Source organism: Aethalodelphis obliquidens, unplaced genomic scaffold, assembly GCF_003676395.1.
Source record: "Aethalodelphis obliquidens isolate GAN/ISIS:26980383/991018 unplaced genomic scaffold, ASM367639v1 scaffold114, whole genome shotgun sequence".
Classification (NCBI taxonomy): Eukaryota; Metazoa; Chordata; class Mammalia; order Artiodactyla; family Delphinidae; genus Aethalodelphis; species Aethalodelphis obliquidens.
The window spans coordinates 215,032-231,928 of record NW_020838058.1 but is presented as its reverse complement, the minus strand read 5'-3'; the positions used below and the strand labels follow the sequence as shown (position 1 = coordinate 231,928).

Sequence of the window (16,897 nt, the reverse complement as noted above, 5' to 3'; positions counted from 1 at the left end):
TGATGACTTTTCTGTGCTATAAATCACCTTCCCTTCCTGGGCTTCCAGTTTATTATCCATAAAACCAAAATGCAAACTATACCAGGAGTCAGCAAACCTCCATGCAAATTGTCTAATAAAACACTAGAATGTTTGTGGGCTACATACTTTTCTAAACATATCTATTTAGTTCAATCTGGAAGCACAATATCTGCAAAAGCACTGATGCATTTATTATTATTTCCTTGTCACTGAAGAGTTTCGTCTTAGGGCTAGAACTTCAGACAGTACATCATTAACAGTCATTGTACTATTTATGGGTACTGAATTCTAATATTGGAGATTTGAATACGTATTGTCTGAGAGGAAGTCTAGTATGGTGGATGGGGGTAGAAGGGCATGAACAGACAAGGGAAAATTGCTGAAGGATCTGAGGATAGGGAGGTATCAAACTTCAGTGAAACTAACCAGGAGATTTATACTTGAGCAAGTGGGACTGAGGTACAACATTTGGAAAGGAGTCTGATTAGAATACAGAAAAGGAAGGGCCATGAGATATAATATGAATGAATCACTTTCCTTCTCCACTGCCAACTTATAGCTTATCAATAAGGAAACTTTTTAGGGGCAAGGTGGGCTTGTACAGTGAAGTTCATCTCTGTCTCTATTGCTTTTTTGTCCCATGCTTGTTAGGTCACAAAAGCGACATCCCTAGCAGTAGCTCTCAGTCGGTGACTCAGTCCTGTAGTGAAAACACCTTTTTACAACCCACCAATGGCAGTTCTGGCAAGAACACAGAGAACAATTTTGATGGGGTGGGAGGAAGGAGGTTGAGAAGTTCATACATAATCTACTGCATTTATGTTGCTTAATATTCATTGTACTTATTATGAAAATAATGGGTTAGGAGGACCTGACCTGCATTTCAACTATTCTCCAAGAGGGCAGAAGACAGAGCATTTGTCAGCCCAGTAAAATTCCTTGGAGCTAACTAACTGGGAGCTAACTAACTGGGGTTCTGACAAAGAGGATTGCATTGACATGGGGCCTTCTTTTGCTTTGGGTAATGAGTCACTCATTGACTATCTGAACATAAGAGTGGCCTCTTTCACACCCAATGCAGTTCGGCTAGGGTCCAGTCTCCACCCCTGTACAAAGGAAAGCACATCCAAGCCCACATCGATCACATCAGGCTATACTATTTATTTATTTCTCATTGCAATAAGCACATGCAATTAGCCAACAACCTCTTTCCCAACTACACTTCTGTTGGGTCCACAATTTTCCCTAGAAAGAGAATACTCCTGGTGTTTTTCTCCAATATCAACAACAAGAAGGATCTATCAAACTGGATGATAGGATGAAGAAGAGTTATTTCAGGCTGATTCAGAAATCTGACTTCAGGGACAGCTTCAGTTCCCTTTTCACCAATATGCAGCACAGCCTTGTGGGCAGCCTGTGGAAGGGGGGGGAGAATAAATATTGCTGATCCCCTGAAGAAACAGGAAACATCTTTGGAACAGTTTAGAAGCAGGAAAGAAGAAGGAAGGATGGGGCTACCCCTTTCCTGTATTGTGTTGATGGTGCTTGAATATGAAGGACACTTGTCTAAGTGTAGTTAATGACTCTCTGGTGATTTTAGAGCTAGATGTCAAGGAACCACCACTCTTTCCATGGCTTTCTGCCTCTAGAAGTCACTTATTAAGATTTCCCCTGCCCCCGCCACCTCCTCAAGAACTGTATCGCATCAGAGTCAATTCTTATGATTAAGTTCTTCTATCAGAATCATTTAGGACATGAAGGTCAAGGATGGAAGTAACTGTTACAATGACTTGTTTGGGGGTAATGAGAATGGCCCTGGAGTAAACCTGGCTTAGGAAAAGTCATTCTGCCTCTACAGGCTTCAGAATTATCACTGATAAAATGAGAGAGTTGAATTAACTGACTCTCAATGGCTCTTACATCTAAAGGATATTAAAGGACTCTAATCTACCAACTTACATTGGAAAGTTTAAGACCATTGTCCTTTGTGAGTCCAGAAAAATCAGCAGTGTCAGCAAAGGCATCCTGGATGCCCATCTTCAAAAGGATGGCTCCAAGGTCATATGTGGCAGAAATGGAAAACTTTGGAACAAACAAGTTAATCCACCTGTGGAGAAAGGGGAAGGGAACATATGGCTATCAGTACACCAAGCTCATGATTCCCTCCCTCTCTGTCTCCATGTTATTGTATTGGGCGCTGCTCCTCCCCTAGGTATTGACAACCACTACTATGCAGGCCAACACGTGGCACCAAAACCTCAGAAGTTATCCTGGAAGGAATGCTCTCTGGTTCAGCCCATTTGGGACTGCAACAATGGAAGTTGGAAGATGTGACCCACTTATAATCTCTGGGGGTGTTCATGAAGGTTGGGAAGCCAGTGGCATGAATGTCAATGGGTAGTACCAGGGGGAATTTCATCGTTTTCCATCTAGCACTTCCAGCTCAGTATGAAATATCTATCAATATCCTACCCATCCCCCAAGCTCCACTTGGACTCTGGGGAAGGCACCAATTTACTAGCTGGCTGACTTTGGATAGTTCATTTTATTTTTCTAGTCCTGATTTCTTCATTTGAAAAATGCCTATAATACTATCTCCTTTGCAGGTTTGTTGATGTGCTTAGGTGAAATAAAGTATGTAAAGTGCCCAGCAAAGGGATTGGCAAAGAGTATGTCCTCACTATATTGTAGTGATCAACACACACCTCCTAAGTGGTTCAGAGTGAGTCTCCTGCCTCTGGGTTTCTGCTGAATTCGGTCTCTGTGCCATTATGCCCACCCTCCACTTCTCACATCATCTAAGATGTTTACCCCTTCCGCAGTAAGCGGTTCCACTTCTTCAGTGTTTTAGATGACATGGCCCCTTCCACCCACTCAATCTGGCCCTCCTTGGGAAGGACAAAGAGTGCCAGAGCATTCTTGCTGTAGTCCATTTGCAGCACTGTGCAGTTCAGCTCTGTATCCACCAGGTGATAGTATTGTTCAATCTGGTGCATCATGGGCACTTGCACTGTTGTGGTCTTGTCCACTAAGAAACTGGAACCCTCTTCTGTCTTGGATGGATCAAAAGGATTTGCCCACTGGGCTTAAAATACAAAGAGAAGAGAGTTGTTTGTTTAAAACCAGTATTTGTGCCAATATGAACTTCTCTATCAGTCATCTAATCTAGTAATTAATACCACCACAGAGGTAGGTACCTTCTGTCAACCAGTTTTACAAATGAGTAACTGAGGATCAGGGAGAGAATGTGACTTTACATGTTCTCCCAGGTAGCTGGTGGCAGAGCGAGGAGTCACACCCAGGGTTGTTAGACTCCATGTTCAACAGATGTTCCATCTGTGTTCAGAACCACTATACTTACACTAAACCCATCAGAGCCACAGTTTCCTCTTCCGTAAAAAGGCATAAGCACATCCAACACACAGGGTGAAATGAGACAACAGATCTGTTCTGCCGTTTTATCCGTCTACAAGTGTGTGATTTGTGGCCAAGAATCGTTCACTCCTCCACCAAACATGGCTGACATGTGCTGTAGAACCAGCAGAAATCATTTGGGCACAGCACCTTCAGGAAAGAGTCACATGATTCTTGTTGTTACAAGCACCAGCTTTAGAATCAGACAAACCTGGGTGGGAATACCAGCTCTGAAACTTATTAACTGTGTGAACCTGGGCACTTGTGAAGATTAGATGAGACAAAATGTGTGTAAACCACACATGTAGCATGGTGCTTAGTATATAGTGGGTACATAGTACATGATAGCGACATGATAGTCTTTATGTAACATGCCCAAGAATGAACAGCAAGTGAGGGTCACTTTAAGGTTTAAAACTAATTCTGTTTACCTGCCAAGTGCAAGCTTGTCTCACCTCACCAAATCTTTTGGAAACCATGATTCTGTAGCTAGATGTGAGGAAGGTGTTCATACCATTGTAACTAACCTCTCTGAAAGTTCCCTCTCCCTAGAAATTTCCTGGGCTCATCCACGAGCTGTGTATCCCTCCTGGAAGATCCAAAACTACACACAGCTATGTCCAGTGAAGCAGGTCACTGTAGTATAAGGGACACCTACTGATGCCAGTGAGAAGACACCACGAGCTTCCCCAAGTGCCCCATGAAATTATTGGAACACTGAACTAGAAATGGACATCTTAGAACCTTACCTTTAAAGAAAATATAGTTCACCAGAACCATAATGGTGTTTGGTTTGAGGTCTTGGATGAGGCCCACAATTTTCCCTTTGGTTTTCCTCTCCACGTGACTATTGATCTCCTGCTGGGCTGCAGAAACATTGGAGAAGTTTGTAGAAAAGACTTCAGTCTCATAGAGGTTGTTGACATCATCCAAGAACTTTGCCAGTGGTTTCAGCTGCTTCCCAATGAAAAGGGCATTTCCCATCTGTAATTCCAGCTCCTTCTTTGGAAAATTCAGTGAACAGATCAGGTACTGGAAGCCCTGCTGGATCTCTGCCATTGTGGTGTCTGTAAGGTTGAACCCCAAGCTTTCCAGGATTTGAGTTTGGGTGCTGGAGCAGGCCCCAGTGGAGAGCATGGCCAAAGCTGCAGAGATACTCACAGGGGAAAAGAAGATGTTCTGATCTGGAGTCTCCACGGTGAACCTCCGGTACAGGTTGAATGCAAAGTCAGCATTGATAGATGACATCTTATAGAGAGTGGCATTTTGTTGGGGGGAAAGGCAGGAGGTTATTTTGCCTTCACAGCTGTTAGGTGGTGCACAATGAAGCCCAAGTACCAAGAAAACCAGATAGAAGAACAGTGGCATTTTGGAAGGAGGGTAATCTATAAGAGATGAGGTGAGAAAACCATTGGGGATCTTAGCTGGATGAAAACTCTGAACCAGAAACACGTAATATTCACCCATTGTGATTAGTAAAACTGTAGAAAATATTTACTGGTGTGCTCACTAGGGCCTGTGGGGAGGCCTTTCTCACCTGAAAAACTGATGCCACATCTAATAGGAGCAGGACATAGGTGGCCTCCTGAGGCCACAGAAATAATGGCAAGGACTGTCATTCAGATGTAATAGTGACATATGAAAACTCTGGGAATAAATCAAATTTATGGAAATTGAATTACTTTTTATTTGAACCAGAGGCAACCTTTTGGAGAAGGAAGACTCTTTAGATAAAATTAGCAATCTCTCTGCTTACATTATTTTTTATAGATAAGAATTTAAATTTTTTTTAATTTGGTGTTTTTCTTAAGGTAAAATCTATGAGAGATAAGAGAATACCTGTACTTTTCTTTGGATAAAAGACAAAGGAGAATAATTTTCACAAGATATGTTTAATTGGAATGGAAGGGTGGTAGTTTATGGAGCCATGTATAAGGTCATGACCTGAAATTAATGCATTCATGCAACATATGGAAGTCACAGGAATATTTCTAAACAACAGGAAGATTAAAGTATAGTTTTTGCATTTCAGATCTTTCACCATCAGTATCATCTAAAGAGTCATATTTAAGTTGCAAGACATCTTATCACTATTATTCTTAAACTCATTCAGGTTTCTTTTAATTATTAGAGCAGAAGCCAGAAAATATGATGTAAGATTCTCCGAGCCTGGATGAGTATGAGGCAGCAGAGAAAGGGAGTCAGCTGTGGAATCCAGTGACCATGGATATGAGTGATAGGAAGGAAGAGATAGCCCTCCATTCTCTTCCTGAGTGATCTCATCCACTTCCAGGAACTAAACTGCCATTGCACAAAACTACATACTGTATTGCAGAGTGTACTGTGTTCCCAGCCATTTGTCCAGCTGCCTACTGCATATAGCCAACAGAATGTTCTACACATACCTCAGTTTCAATTTGGAAATCTCAGTTTCCTAAAGTAAACGCATCATATTTTTCACCCTCAAGGCTGCTCCTTCATCTTCATTCCACCTCACTGTCTATTGAGGCTCCCATGCCAGAAACCTGGGAGTCATCCTAGGGGCTTCTTCATTCTCATTTCCCACATCTAATGAGTCATGATGCCTTATGAGTACTACCTTCTAAATACCTCTCAAAACTGTTCCTTTCTCTCCCTTTCTACTGTCACTGCCTCAGTTCATGGACTGAACTACTTCACCAGCTCCTAGCAGGTCACACGACCTTCAGTCTCTCCCACTCCAATCCCCCTGCTTCTACCCTTCTATCCAATCTCCACATTGTCACCAAAGTCCTTTTTCTGAAAAAGTCACAGAGGCTGGTAGGAGGTCAATTATCAGATGATCACACTTAGACCTTGGCCTCTAGAGGTAATAATTTGGAGCTCATGGTTATTTGGGATTCTGACTTGTTGATAGAGATGCTCAAGGTTCCAAAAGAGAAAAAATGTACTTACAGCACATGCCCAAGAAGCCACTTGCATCTCTCAGAAAGCAAAATCTTTCCATTTTTATAACATGCCCTGTATTGCAAAAGTAGAGTGTTCTTAGTTACTCATTAACCCCAGGCATTAGCCCTGGGGTGATAGTTTCAAAGCTGGTGTACAAAACCAAGGCCAAAAAGAACAAAGTGAAAAATGATAAGGATAGAACTTTGAATGATTGCTTTGCTGCCACATCCTTCATCTATAACAAGAGAGGAAGAAGATTGTCAGAGCAGGCAGGGCCCATGTTCATGCTAGGAAATGTGTCTTTTCACCAGGCAGGATGAGAACCAAGGGCAAACATGCCAAAAGGCAGCAGGGCAAAGATTATTTTCTCCATCACAGCCAAACAGTGCTGGGATAAGCAGCCTTTTGAGAGAAAAATATACATAGGCAGAGGCTGGGTGTATCTCTTTTAATGGGTGCTGTAGAAATTACTTATGCATTGGCTTGTAGGAGATGATGTCAAAGGTAGCTTCCAATGCTAGACTTCTGATGCTATACACATCTATGTCTGCTCAGGGGGAAAGCAGTCCTGTCCTCTGGTCACTAAAATCATCTGTGCCATTGCCTGTGTCACAGGACCCCAAAAGAGAACACAGAAGGAGCCAAGGAGTGTGGAATCAAAGATTTCATTGTTCGGTATTCACTATGTACTGAACTGTGTGCTGCAAAGAAGCAGTGGGAGCAAAGAGCACTGGACTCAGTCAGGAGACCTGAGTTCGACCTTGCCTCTGCCAATTTCTAGGTCTAGTAGTAGTAGTAGTAGAAACTCCTGCTTATTGAGTATTTACCATGTGCAGGATGTGATGTGAAGCATCTAATTCCAGACACTCACTTCTTCAGGACTATGTTAAGGATATGTGTATGTTACGATTGGGATGAATGTTGAGGAAATGGGAGCTAGTTTGAGATAAACTTAGATCACAGTCTATGGTAGGACTTGGAAACCAGGTTAAATAGTGCAAACTTTACCTTGAGGGCACTAGAAAGCCACTGGAGGATTTTGACAAAGCAGTAACTAGATAGAGGGTGATTGTACTGTGACATTGTTTCTTCTCAAGCAAACATAGACAGAGCTCCTACTGTGTGGAAATGACCACACTTAATAATGGGATTTCAAAATCCCACTGCTGCTATCAGTCCTGAACCCAAGGGATCTTTCCAACTACCTGACACCCACTGCCCAAATTGAACAGGAGAGGGCACACCTCACATATAGGATGGTCGTGGGTGTATTTGTCCTGCAGCAAGGCAATGGAAAGCTCAGATCTCCCAACACTGAAGTCAGTCCATACTCACTCTTGATATACAACATACAGTCTGCTCTCTCAGTTATAAGTATTTGCTTCAGACGAAACAGGCAGACTATCCAGAAAGAAAACTTCCAAAGTTGTGCCCTCTGGCGGCATAGTCAGACAATGGCACAGCTTATTTTCTGCTGTATCTGATTCAGCTGAGCTTTGCTAGCAGGTAGCAACTGCAAGATCTGTTGCTGACAAATGAGAAGGGCAGCCCTCCGCCCCCCCCACACACACACAAAGACTCCCCTGTTCTGTGCTCTGGAGTCCTGTGCTCCTGTCATACCTTTGCTATGTAAGAACTGTGTAATTTGGGGCAAGTTACTTAACACTCTTGAACTTAAGTTTCCTCTCTTCTAGAGCAGAATGATAACAATCCCCACATCATGTGGTTATCAGGAGTATCAAGTAAAATTTAGAGGTGGTATATATATAGCTACTATATAGTACCTGGCACATAGCAGGGATCCAGAAACTGTTCATTCTCTTCCCCTTCATCTACTATCTTGATTCTCTTCCCCCACCCCAAGTCTCCATAGTCCCTGTACTCCACCTCCCTCCCATTCCAGACTACTGTTCAGTTCTCCTTTCTGGTAACACATTCTCCCTAAGATGAAATTGATGGATTGACTGTTAATGTGTAAGATCTTCTCTAAAACTTATATATTTTTATTTTTTTTAAATCTTTATTAGAGTATAATTGCTTTACAATGGTGTGTCAGTTTCTGCTTTGTAACAAAGTGAATCAGGTATACATATACATATGTTCCCATATCTCTTCCCTCTTCCGTCTCCCTCCCTCCCACCCTCCCTATCCCACCCTTCTAGGTGGTCACAAAGCACCGAGCTGATCTCTCTGTGCTGTGAGGCTGCTTCCCACTAGCTATCTATTTTACGTTTTGTAGTGTATATAGGTCCATGTCACTCTCTCACTTTGTCCCAGCTTACCCTTCCCCCTCCCCATATCCTCAAGTCCATTCTCTAGTAGGTCTGCGTCTTTATTCCCGTCTTGCCCCTAGGTTCTTTGGACCATTTTGTATTTTTTTTTTTTTTAGATTCCATATATATGTGTTAGCATACGGTATTTGTTCTTCTCTTTCTGACTTACTTCATTCTGTATGACAGTCTCTAGGTCCATCCACCTCACTACAAATAACTCAGTTTTGTTCCCTTTTATGGCTGAGTAATATTCCATTGTATATATGTGCCACATCTTCTTTATCCATTCATCTGTTGATGGACACTTAGGTTACTTCCATGTCCTGGCTATTGTAAATAGAACTGCAATGAACATTTTGGTACATGACTCTTTTTGAATTATGGTTTTCTCAAGGTATATGTCCAGTAGTGGGATTGCTGGGTCGTATGGTAGTTCTTATATTTAAAATAATTATTTTGGTCTCGTGTAAAGCTGCTGGAGCTAGCACATTGAATAAAGAATCTCTAGGAAGTGCAGCCATATCAATAAACTCAACCAGATCTAAAAATATGTATCTCCCTTATAATTCAGAGTACCACTTAATTACTTTGTCATTTCATTTGATATTCCCCTTATAGGGTTTTCAACTCCCTTTACCTCTACTAGACCAGATAATCAATTTCAAAGTTTCATAATTTCATCAAAATTTTTTTCACAGAACTGGAACAAATAATCTTAACATTTGTACAAAGCACAAAAGACCCTGAATAGCTAAAGCAATCTTGAGAAAGAAGAACAGAGCTGGAGGTATCATACTCCATGATTTCAAACTACACTACAAAGTTATAGTAATCAAAACTATATGACACTGCCACAAAAACAGACACATAGATATCAATGGAAGAGAATAGAGAGTCCAGAAATAAACCTATCCTTATATGGTTGATTAATTTATAAAGAGGAGCCAAGAATATATATACAGTGGGAAAAAGACAGTGTCTTCAATAAATAGTGTTGGGAAAACTGAACAGCCACATGCAAAGAATGAAACTGGACCACTTTCTTATAGTATCTACACAAATAACCTCAAACTGGTTTAAAACCATGAATGTGAGACCTGAAACCATAAAACTCCTAGAAGAAAATATAGGCAGTACACTCTCTGACATCAGTCAGAGTGAAATTTTTTGGTTCAGTCTCCTCAGGAAAAGGAAATAAAAACAAAAATAACTAAATGTTACTACATCAAACTAAAAAGTTTTTGCACAGTAAAGGAAACCATCAACAAAAGCAAAAGGCAACCTACTGAATTGGAGAAGATATTTTCAAATAGTATATCCAGTGAGGGGTTAACATCTAAAATATATAATAAACTCACACAACTCAATATATATTTAAAAATCTGAATAAAATTGGGCAGAGAATTTGAATAGACATTTTCCCAAGGAAGACATACAGATGGCCAACAGATACATGAAAGCTGCTCAATACCCTTAATCATCAGGGAAATGCAACTCAAAACTATAATGAGATATTACCACACACCTATCAGAATATCTATTATCAAAAAGACAACAAAAAGCAAAAGAATCTTAAAAAGAGTGGATATATGTATGTGCATAACTGATTCAATTTGCTGTACACCTGAAACTAACACAACATTGTAAATCAACTATATTCCAATAAAAATTTTTAAAAAGACAACAAAAAAGTGTTGGTGAAGATATGGAGAAAAGGAACATTCGTGCACTGTTGGTGGGAATGTAAATTGGTGCAGCCACTGTGGAAAACAGTATGGAGATTCCTCAAAAATCTAAAAATAGAACTACCATACAATCCAGCAATTCCGCCTCTGGGTATTTATAAAAAAAAAGAAAAAGAAAAAGAAAAAACCCACTAATTTGAAAGATACATGCACGCCAGTGTTTCTTGAAGCATTAATTACAATAGCCAAGATATGGAAGCAACCTAAGTATCCATCGATAGATGAATGGATAAATATGTGAGATATATATATATATATATATATATATATATATATATATATATATACACAATGGCATATTATTCAGCCTTAAAAAAAGAAAGAAATCTTGCCATTTGCAACAACATGGATGGTCGCTGAGGATATTATGTTAAGTGAAATAAGTCAGAAAAGACAAATACTGTATGATCTCACCTATACGTGGAATATTTTATAAATAAATAAACAAACAGACTCAGAGATACAGAGAACAAACCAGTGGTCACCAGAGGGGAGAGTGGTGGGGGATTGGGCAAAATAAGTGAAGGAAATTCAGAGGTACAAACTTCCAGTTATAAAATAAATGTCTCAGATATATAATATACAGCATAGGGAATATTGTCAATAATATTGCAATAACATTATTATAAGTTATTGTAACAATAATTGTCAATAATGTTGCAATGACAGATGTTTGCTACACTTGTGGTTTTTAATTTGTAATGTGTATAAATGTTGAATTACTATGTCATACATCTGAAACATATAATTTTGTATGTCAACTATACCTCAATTTAAAAAATAGAGAGACAGAGACAATGGAGGCCAAAATACAGTGTTCAAAGAAAAAAACTGTCAACCAGTAATCCTATATCAAGCAAAGTGATCTTTCAAGAATGAAGGTGAAATAAACACATTCCTGACAAACAAAAGCTTAAAGAATTTGTTGCTAGCATACCTGCGGTAGAGGGAACTTTCCTCAACATAATAAAGGCCATATATGACAAACCCACAGCCAACATCGTCCTCAATGGTGAAAAACTGAAACCATTTCCACTAAGATCAGGAACAAGACAAGGTTGCCCACTCTCACCACTATTATTCAACATAGTCTTGGAAGTTTTAGCCACAGCAATCAGAGAAGAAAAAGAAATAAAAGGAATCCAAATTGGAAAATAGGAAGTAAAGCTGTCACTGTTTGCAGATGACATGATACTATACATAGAGAATCCTAAAGATGCTACCAGAAAACTACTAGAGCTAATCAATGAATTTGGTTAAGTAGCAGGATACAAAATTAATGCACAGAAATCTCTGGCATTCCTATACACTAATGATGAAAAATCTGAAAGTGAAATTAAGAAAACACTCCCATTTACCATTGCAACAAAAAGAATAAAATATCTAGGAATAAACCTACCTAAGGAGACAAAAGAACTGCATGCAGAAAATTATAAGACACTGATGAAAGAACTCAAAGATGATACAAATAGGTGGAGAGATATACTTTGTTCTTGGATTGGAAGAATCAACATTGTGTAAATGACTCTACTACCCAAAGCAATCTACAGCTTCAATGTACAATAAATACTAAAGGAAGTTCTTCAGGCTGACAATGGGGTGACCCCAGATTGTAATTTGAATACACACACACACACACACACACACACACACACACATGCACACACAAAGAGCAACAGTAACTATGTAATTATAAAAAGACTGTATACAAGCATATTTACTCTCCTTTCCTTTCTTAACAGATTTAAAAGGCAATTGTATTAAAAATATGTACATAATATATTGTAGAGCTTATAACATATAGAAATGTAATATATTTAGCAAAAACAGCACAATGGTGGAAGGTAGGAGCAAAGCTGTATTGGACTAAGGAAATTACTCCAGATGGTAACTTGAATTCACAGGAACAAATGAAGAGAACCAGCTATGATAAATAAGGTTAATATAACAAAAGCTATAAACATGTACTTGTTCTCCTTCTTTCAGATTCTTCAAGAAACATAAAATTATATAAAGTAATAGTTATAACAATGTATTCTTGGGTTTGTAACATTTATTAGTTAACATGTATAACAATAATACCACAAAATAGGGTAAAGTGAATACAGCTATATAAAAGTAGTGTTTCTATATCTAACTGGAATTAAGTTAATATAAATCTGAAGCTGATATTAAAAAGTTAAGATGTATTAAAAAGTTAAGGTGAGCCCTAGAGCATCCACTTAAAAAAAACCCACTAAAAAATATAATGAAAATGAAGAGTCTGGCTCGTGGTTAAAAACTTATGTGTGATTTTCAGGCCTGACCATAGGCAATTACAAAGGCTTTAACTGGCAGACTTCACAAGAGAACATTGCTCTCCCTACAACAGATGTCTTGTACAACCAATGCATTGAAGTCTCTGGAGGGCGTTGCTGTCAAGGAATCAGCCTCTCCTGGCTGGCCATGCTCTTACACATAGCTGCGTTCCTAGCCTGGGTGCCTCCACTTGGGGGCCTTTTTAACAGGTGCCTTTGGCAGAGGCCTTCCTCAGGTGCCTCTGCTGAAATCTCCTTGGGTGGGGGATAGAGAGGGAAGGAACCTTGAAGACACATTTTCTTCTCCTCTCTGAATCAGTACTCATTACACTCTTAGCTCTTCCCCTTCTCCTATTCTCCAGCTCCTCGGACCGTAAAACAACGGGAGCATTTTGTTCAGGGCTCCTTCCAGTGAGACAGTGAGACAATCTCCATGTCTGTGTTCATCCATCTGACCCTGTGCTGGTACTGGTCCATGGGCAAAATGGAAAAGAGTGGAATCAGCACTTTCTCCAGTTTAGCTTTTTGCTTATCTTATTGCAGTAAGTGATTTAAGTAAGGCTTGAGTGTTACTTTCACTTTGGTTTGTTGTCTTAAACAGCTACTCTGACATCTGGCAGATCAGCTTTCTCTCCAGCTCAACTGAGCTCCTGACAAATTGGTGTAGAGAGCCAAGCGGTCAATTAACCACAATGCTATCCTGGAAAATCAAACAGCCTGAAGATCCCGCGCAGTACCTTTGAGAGGTATTAGCAGAGTCTGCAGGGCATATTAAAAGGTTGCTAGTGGATTATTTGCAAGAGTCTAAAAGTCCCATGGGGCACTTTGCCAGCCATGCGTATGGGTCTTGGGAAATGCTAGAGGAAGCCATGGGGCATTCTTAGAGTGTGTTAGCATATTTTTATATAAAGTTTTCAGCTCTGAGGGCAATTTCTAGTCCTCCTTAATGCCTGACTCCCTGGCAGATCTCACCTGGCTAGTCAGACAAGTGATCCAACAGACGGGTTCAAAGAAAGCTAGGGAAGCAATATCGTAGCCACTGTTTAGGGCTCTCCAACAATGAGATGGGAGGGGTGCTGTCGCGCAAGCTAAGTAACTTGTACTCTATGTCCCTGGTGCCAATAAACACCCTGCTGTCAGCAAGTTGTTGAAACTTCAAGAGAGAAAAGAAGTGTAGTACCCCTCAAGATTGCTTTGTCCAGCAGCCCCAAAGAGACCTTAGAAACTTAATTAGATCCCACCAGAGGTAATCTAGCTAAAGTTAATAAAGGGAGAGTGGCACAGTGTGGGGTGCATTACTACAAACTCTGTCCTTCAGATTGCCCTTATGGCAGCCGTTGCCAGGATAACAGAATGCAAACAGCAGCAGCAACAGCAGCTGCAGCCTTCTGGTTGCCACCTCCTTCCAGGGAAGCCTGATCGCTGCTTGAACAGGCCCACCCTGCACGCCCCCAGGAGTCCTAGCCAGGAAACAGCTGTCCACCCTAGTCAGTTGCTTCACCCACTCTCTGCTCCTTCTCCCTCTCCTGCTCCAGAGAAACTGTGGCCAAATCCAGGGAGGTTGCCTTGCTGGGGTCTCTATGTTGTCAGCCCCTGTGACTGATGCAGGTCCACGCCTCCCTGTGGACCTGGGAATGTATCAAAAGGCCCAGAAGCTTTGTCTAGACCTCTCAGCATTTTTTTTCTTCTTCTTTAAAAGAAATATTTTTTAAATTGAGGTCTGACATATAACATTATATTAGTTTCACGTGTACAACATAATGATTCAGCATATACATTGTGAAATGATCACCACAATGTCTAGTTAACATCTGTCACCTTACATAGTTACAAAAAAAATTTTTCCTTGTGATGAGACGTACTTTCTTAGCATCTTTAAAATATGAAATAGAGTATTAACTATAGTCACCATGCTGTTCATTGCATCCCCATGATTTATTTATTTTATAACTGAAGTTTATACTTTTTGATCCCCTTTACCCATTTTTCCCACTCTTCACCCACAACTGTTGGCAACCACCAATCCGTTCTCTGTATCTATGAATTTGGGTTTTTGATTTTGCTTTATTTTTTAATTACTATTATTTTTTTTGCGGTATGTGGGCCTCTCACTGTTGTGGCCTCTCCCGTTGTGGAGCACAGGCTCCGGACGCGCAGGCTCAGCGGCCATGGCTCACGGGCCCAGCCGCTCCGCGGCATGTGGGATCTTCCCAGACCGGGGCACGAACCCGTGTCCCCTGCATTGGCAGGCAGACTTTCAACCACTGCACCACCAGGGAAGCCCTGGTTTTGTTTTATTTTAAGTTTCGTTTTTGTTTTTATGTTCCACATATAAGTGATATCATACAGTATTTGTCTTTCTCTTTTTTAATTTAATTTTTATTTTATATTGAGGTATAGTTGATTTACAATGTTGTGTTAGCTTCAGGTGTACAGCACAGTGATTCAGTTATACATATACATGTATCCATTCTTTTTCAGATTATTTTCTCACATAGGTTATTACAGAATATTGAGTAGAGTTCCCTGTGTTAAACAGTAAGTCCTTGTTGATTTTCTATTTTATATATAGTAGTGTGTATATGTTAATCCCAAACTCCTAATTTATCCCTCTCCCCCACCTTTCCTCTTTGGTAACCATAAATTTGTTTTCTAAGTCTGTTTCTGTTTTGTAAATAAGTTCATTTGTATCATTTTTTTTAACTCCACATATAAATGATATCATATGATATTTGTCTCTCTCTGAGTTACTTCACTTATTATGATAATCTCTAAGTCCAACATGTTGCTGTAAATAGTATTATTTCATCCTTTTTATGACTGAGTAATATTCCATTTTATATATGTACCACATCTTCTTTATCTATTCCTCTGTCGATGGACATTTAGGTTGCTTCTATGTTTTGGCTATTGTAAATAAATAGTGCTGCAATGAACATTGGGGTGTATACATCTTTCCAAATTATGGCTTTCAATGGATATATGCCCAGGAGTGGGATTGCTGGATCATATGGTAGTTCTATTTTTAGTTTTTTAAGGAACCTCCATACTGTTCTCCATAGTGATTGTACCAATTTACATTCCCACTAACAGTGTAGGAGGGTTCCCTTTTCTCCACACCTTCTGCAGCATTTATTGTTTGTAGACTTTTTGATGGTCATTCTGTTTGTCTTTTTCTATCTGACATTTTTCACTTAGCTTAATGCCCTCAAGGATCATCCATGTTGTCATAAATGGTAAGATTTCATTCTTTTCTATTGCTGAATTATAATATATATATATGTATACATATATACATATGTATATATATTCGTGTGTGTGTATATATATATATATATATATATATATATATATATATACACATATGTACGTATGTCACATTTTTTTATCCATTCATCCATCGATGGACATGTAAGCTGTTTCCATACTTTGGCTAATGTATGTTGTAAATAATGCTGTTATGAACATGGGTTCATGTATCTTTTTGAGTTAATGTTTTTGTTTTCTTCAGATAAATACCCAGAAGTAGAATTGCTAGATCACATGGTAGTTTTATTTTTAATTTTTTGAGGAAACTCCATATTCTTTTACATAGTGGCTACACGAATTTAAATTCCCGGCAACAAGTCGCAAGTATTCCCTTTTCTCCACATACTCACCAACACTTGTTATTTGTTTTCTTTTTGATAATAGACATTCTAACAAGTGTGAGGTGACATCTCATTATGATCTTGATTTTCATTTCTCTGATGATAGTGATGTTGAGCATTTTTCATGTACCTGTTGGCTATCTGTATGTCTTCTTTGGAAAAAATATGCATTCAGATCTTCTGCCCATTCTTAATTGCATTTTTTTTTTTTTTTGCTCTTGAGTTTCAGGGGTTCTTTATATATTTTAGATATTAACCCCTTGTCAGATATATGATTCACAAATATTTTCTCTCATTCAGTAGGTTGCCTTTTCATTTTGTTAATGGTTTCCTTTGCTGTGCAGAAGCTTTTCAGTTTTATGTAGTCCCACTTGGTTTTGTTTGTTTGTTTGCTTTTGTTGCTTTTGCTTTTGATGTCAGATTCAAAATTATCACCAAGACCTATGTGAAGTAGCTTACCATCTATGTTTCTTCTAGTTTATGGTTGCCAGTCTTAAATTTAAGTCTTTAATATAGCTTGAGTTAATTTTTGTGTATGGTGTGAGATAATGGTCCAGTTTCATTCTTTT

At 39.4% G+C, this 16,897-nt stretch overlaps 1 protein-coding gene across 1 annotated transcript; it reads right to left on the bottom strand.

Moving 5' to 3' along the window:
- Window positions 1-1,158: 1,158 nt before the first annotated feature.
- Window positions 1,159-6,406, bottom strand: SERPINA7 (serpin family A member 7). The gene is made up of 5 exons (XM_027097528.1): window positions 6,370-6,406; window positions 4,185-4,820; window positions 2,833-3,106; window positions 1,981-2,128; window positions 1,159-1,435 (listed from the first exon to the last, which is right to left on the bottom strand). Exons 1-5 carry the CDS (start codon window positions 6,374-6,376, stop codon window positions 1,238-1,240), a joined length of 1,263 nt encoding a protein of 420 aa, XP_026953329.1. The 5' UTR covers window positions 6,377-6,406; the 3' UTR covers window positions 1,159-1,237.
- Between the last annotated feature and the right edge of the window lie 10,491 nt (window positions 6,407-16,897).

Bases quoted from the DNA above. Each gene is read 5' to 3' on its own strand.
- SERPINA7 (XM_027097528.1), bottom strand. The intron at 3,107-4,184 runs GTAAGGTTCTAA...TTGTATTTTAAG, and splicing joins GAACTATATTTTCTTTAAAG to CCCAGTGGGCAAATCCTTTT. The intron at 1,436-1,980 runs GTAAGTTGGTAG...CCCCTTCCACAG, and splicing joins ATGGTCTTAAACTTTCCAAT to GCTGCCCACAAGGCTGTGCT.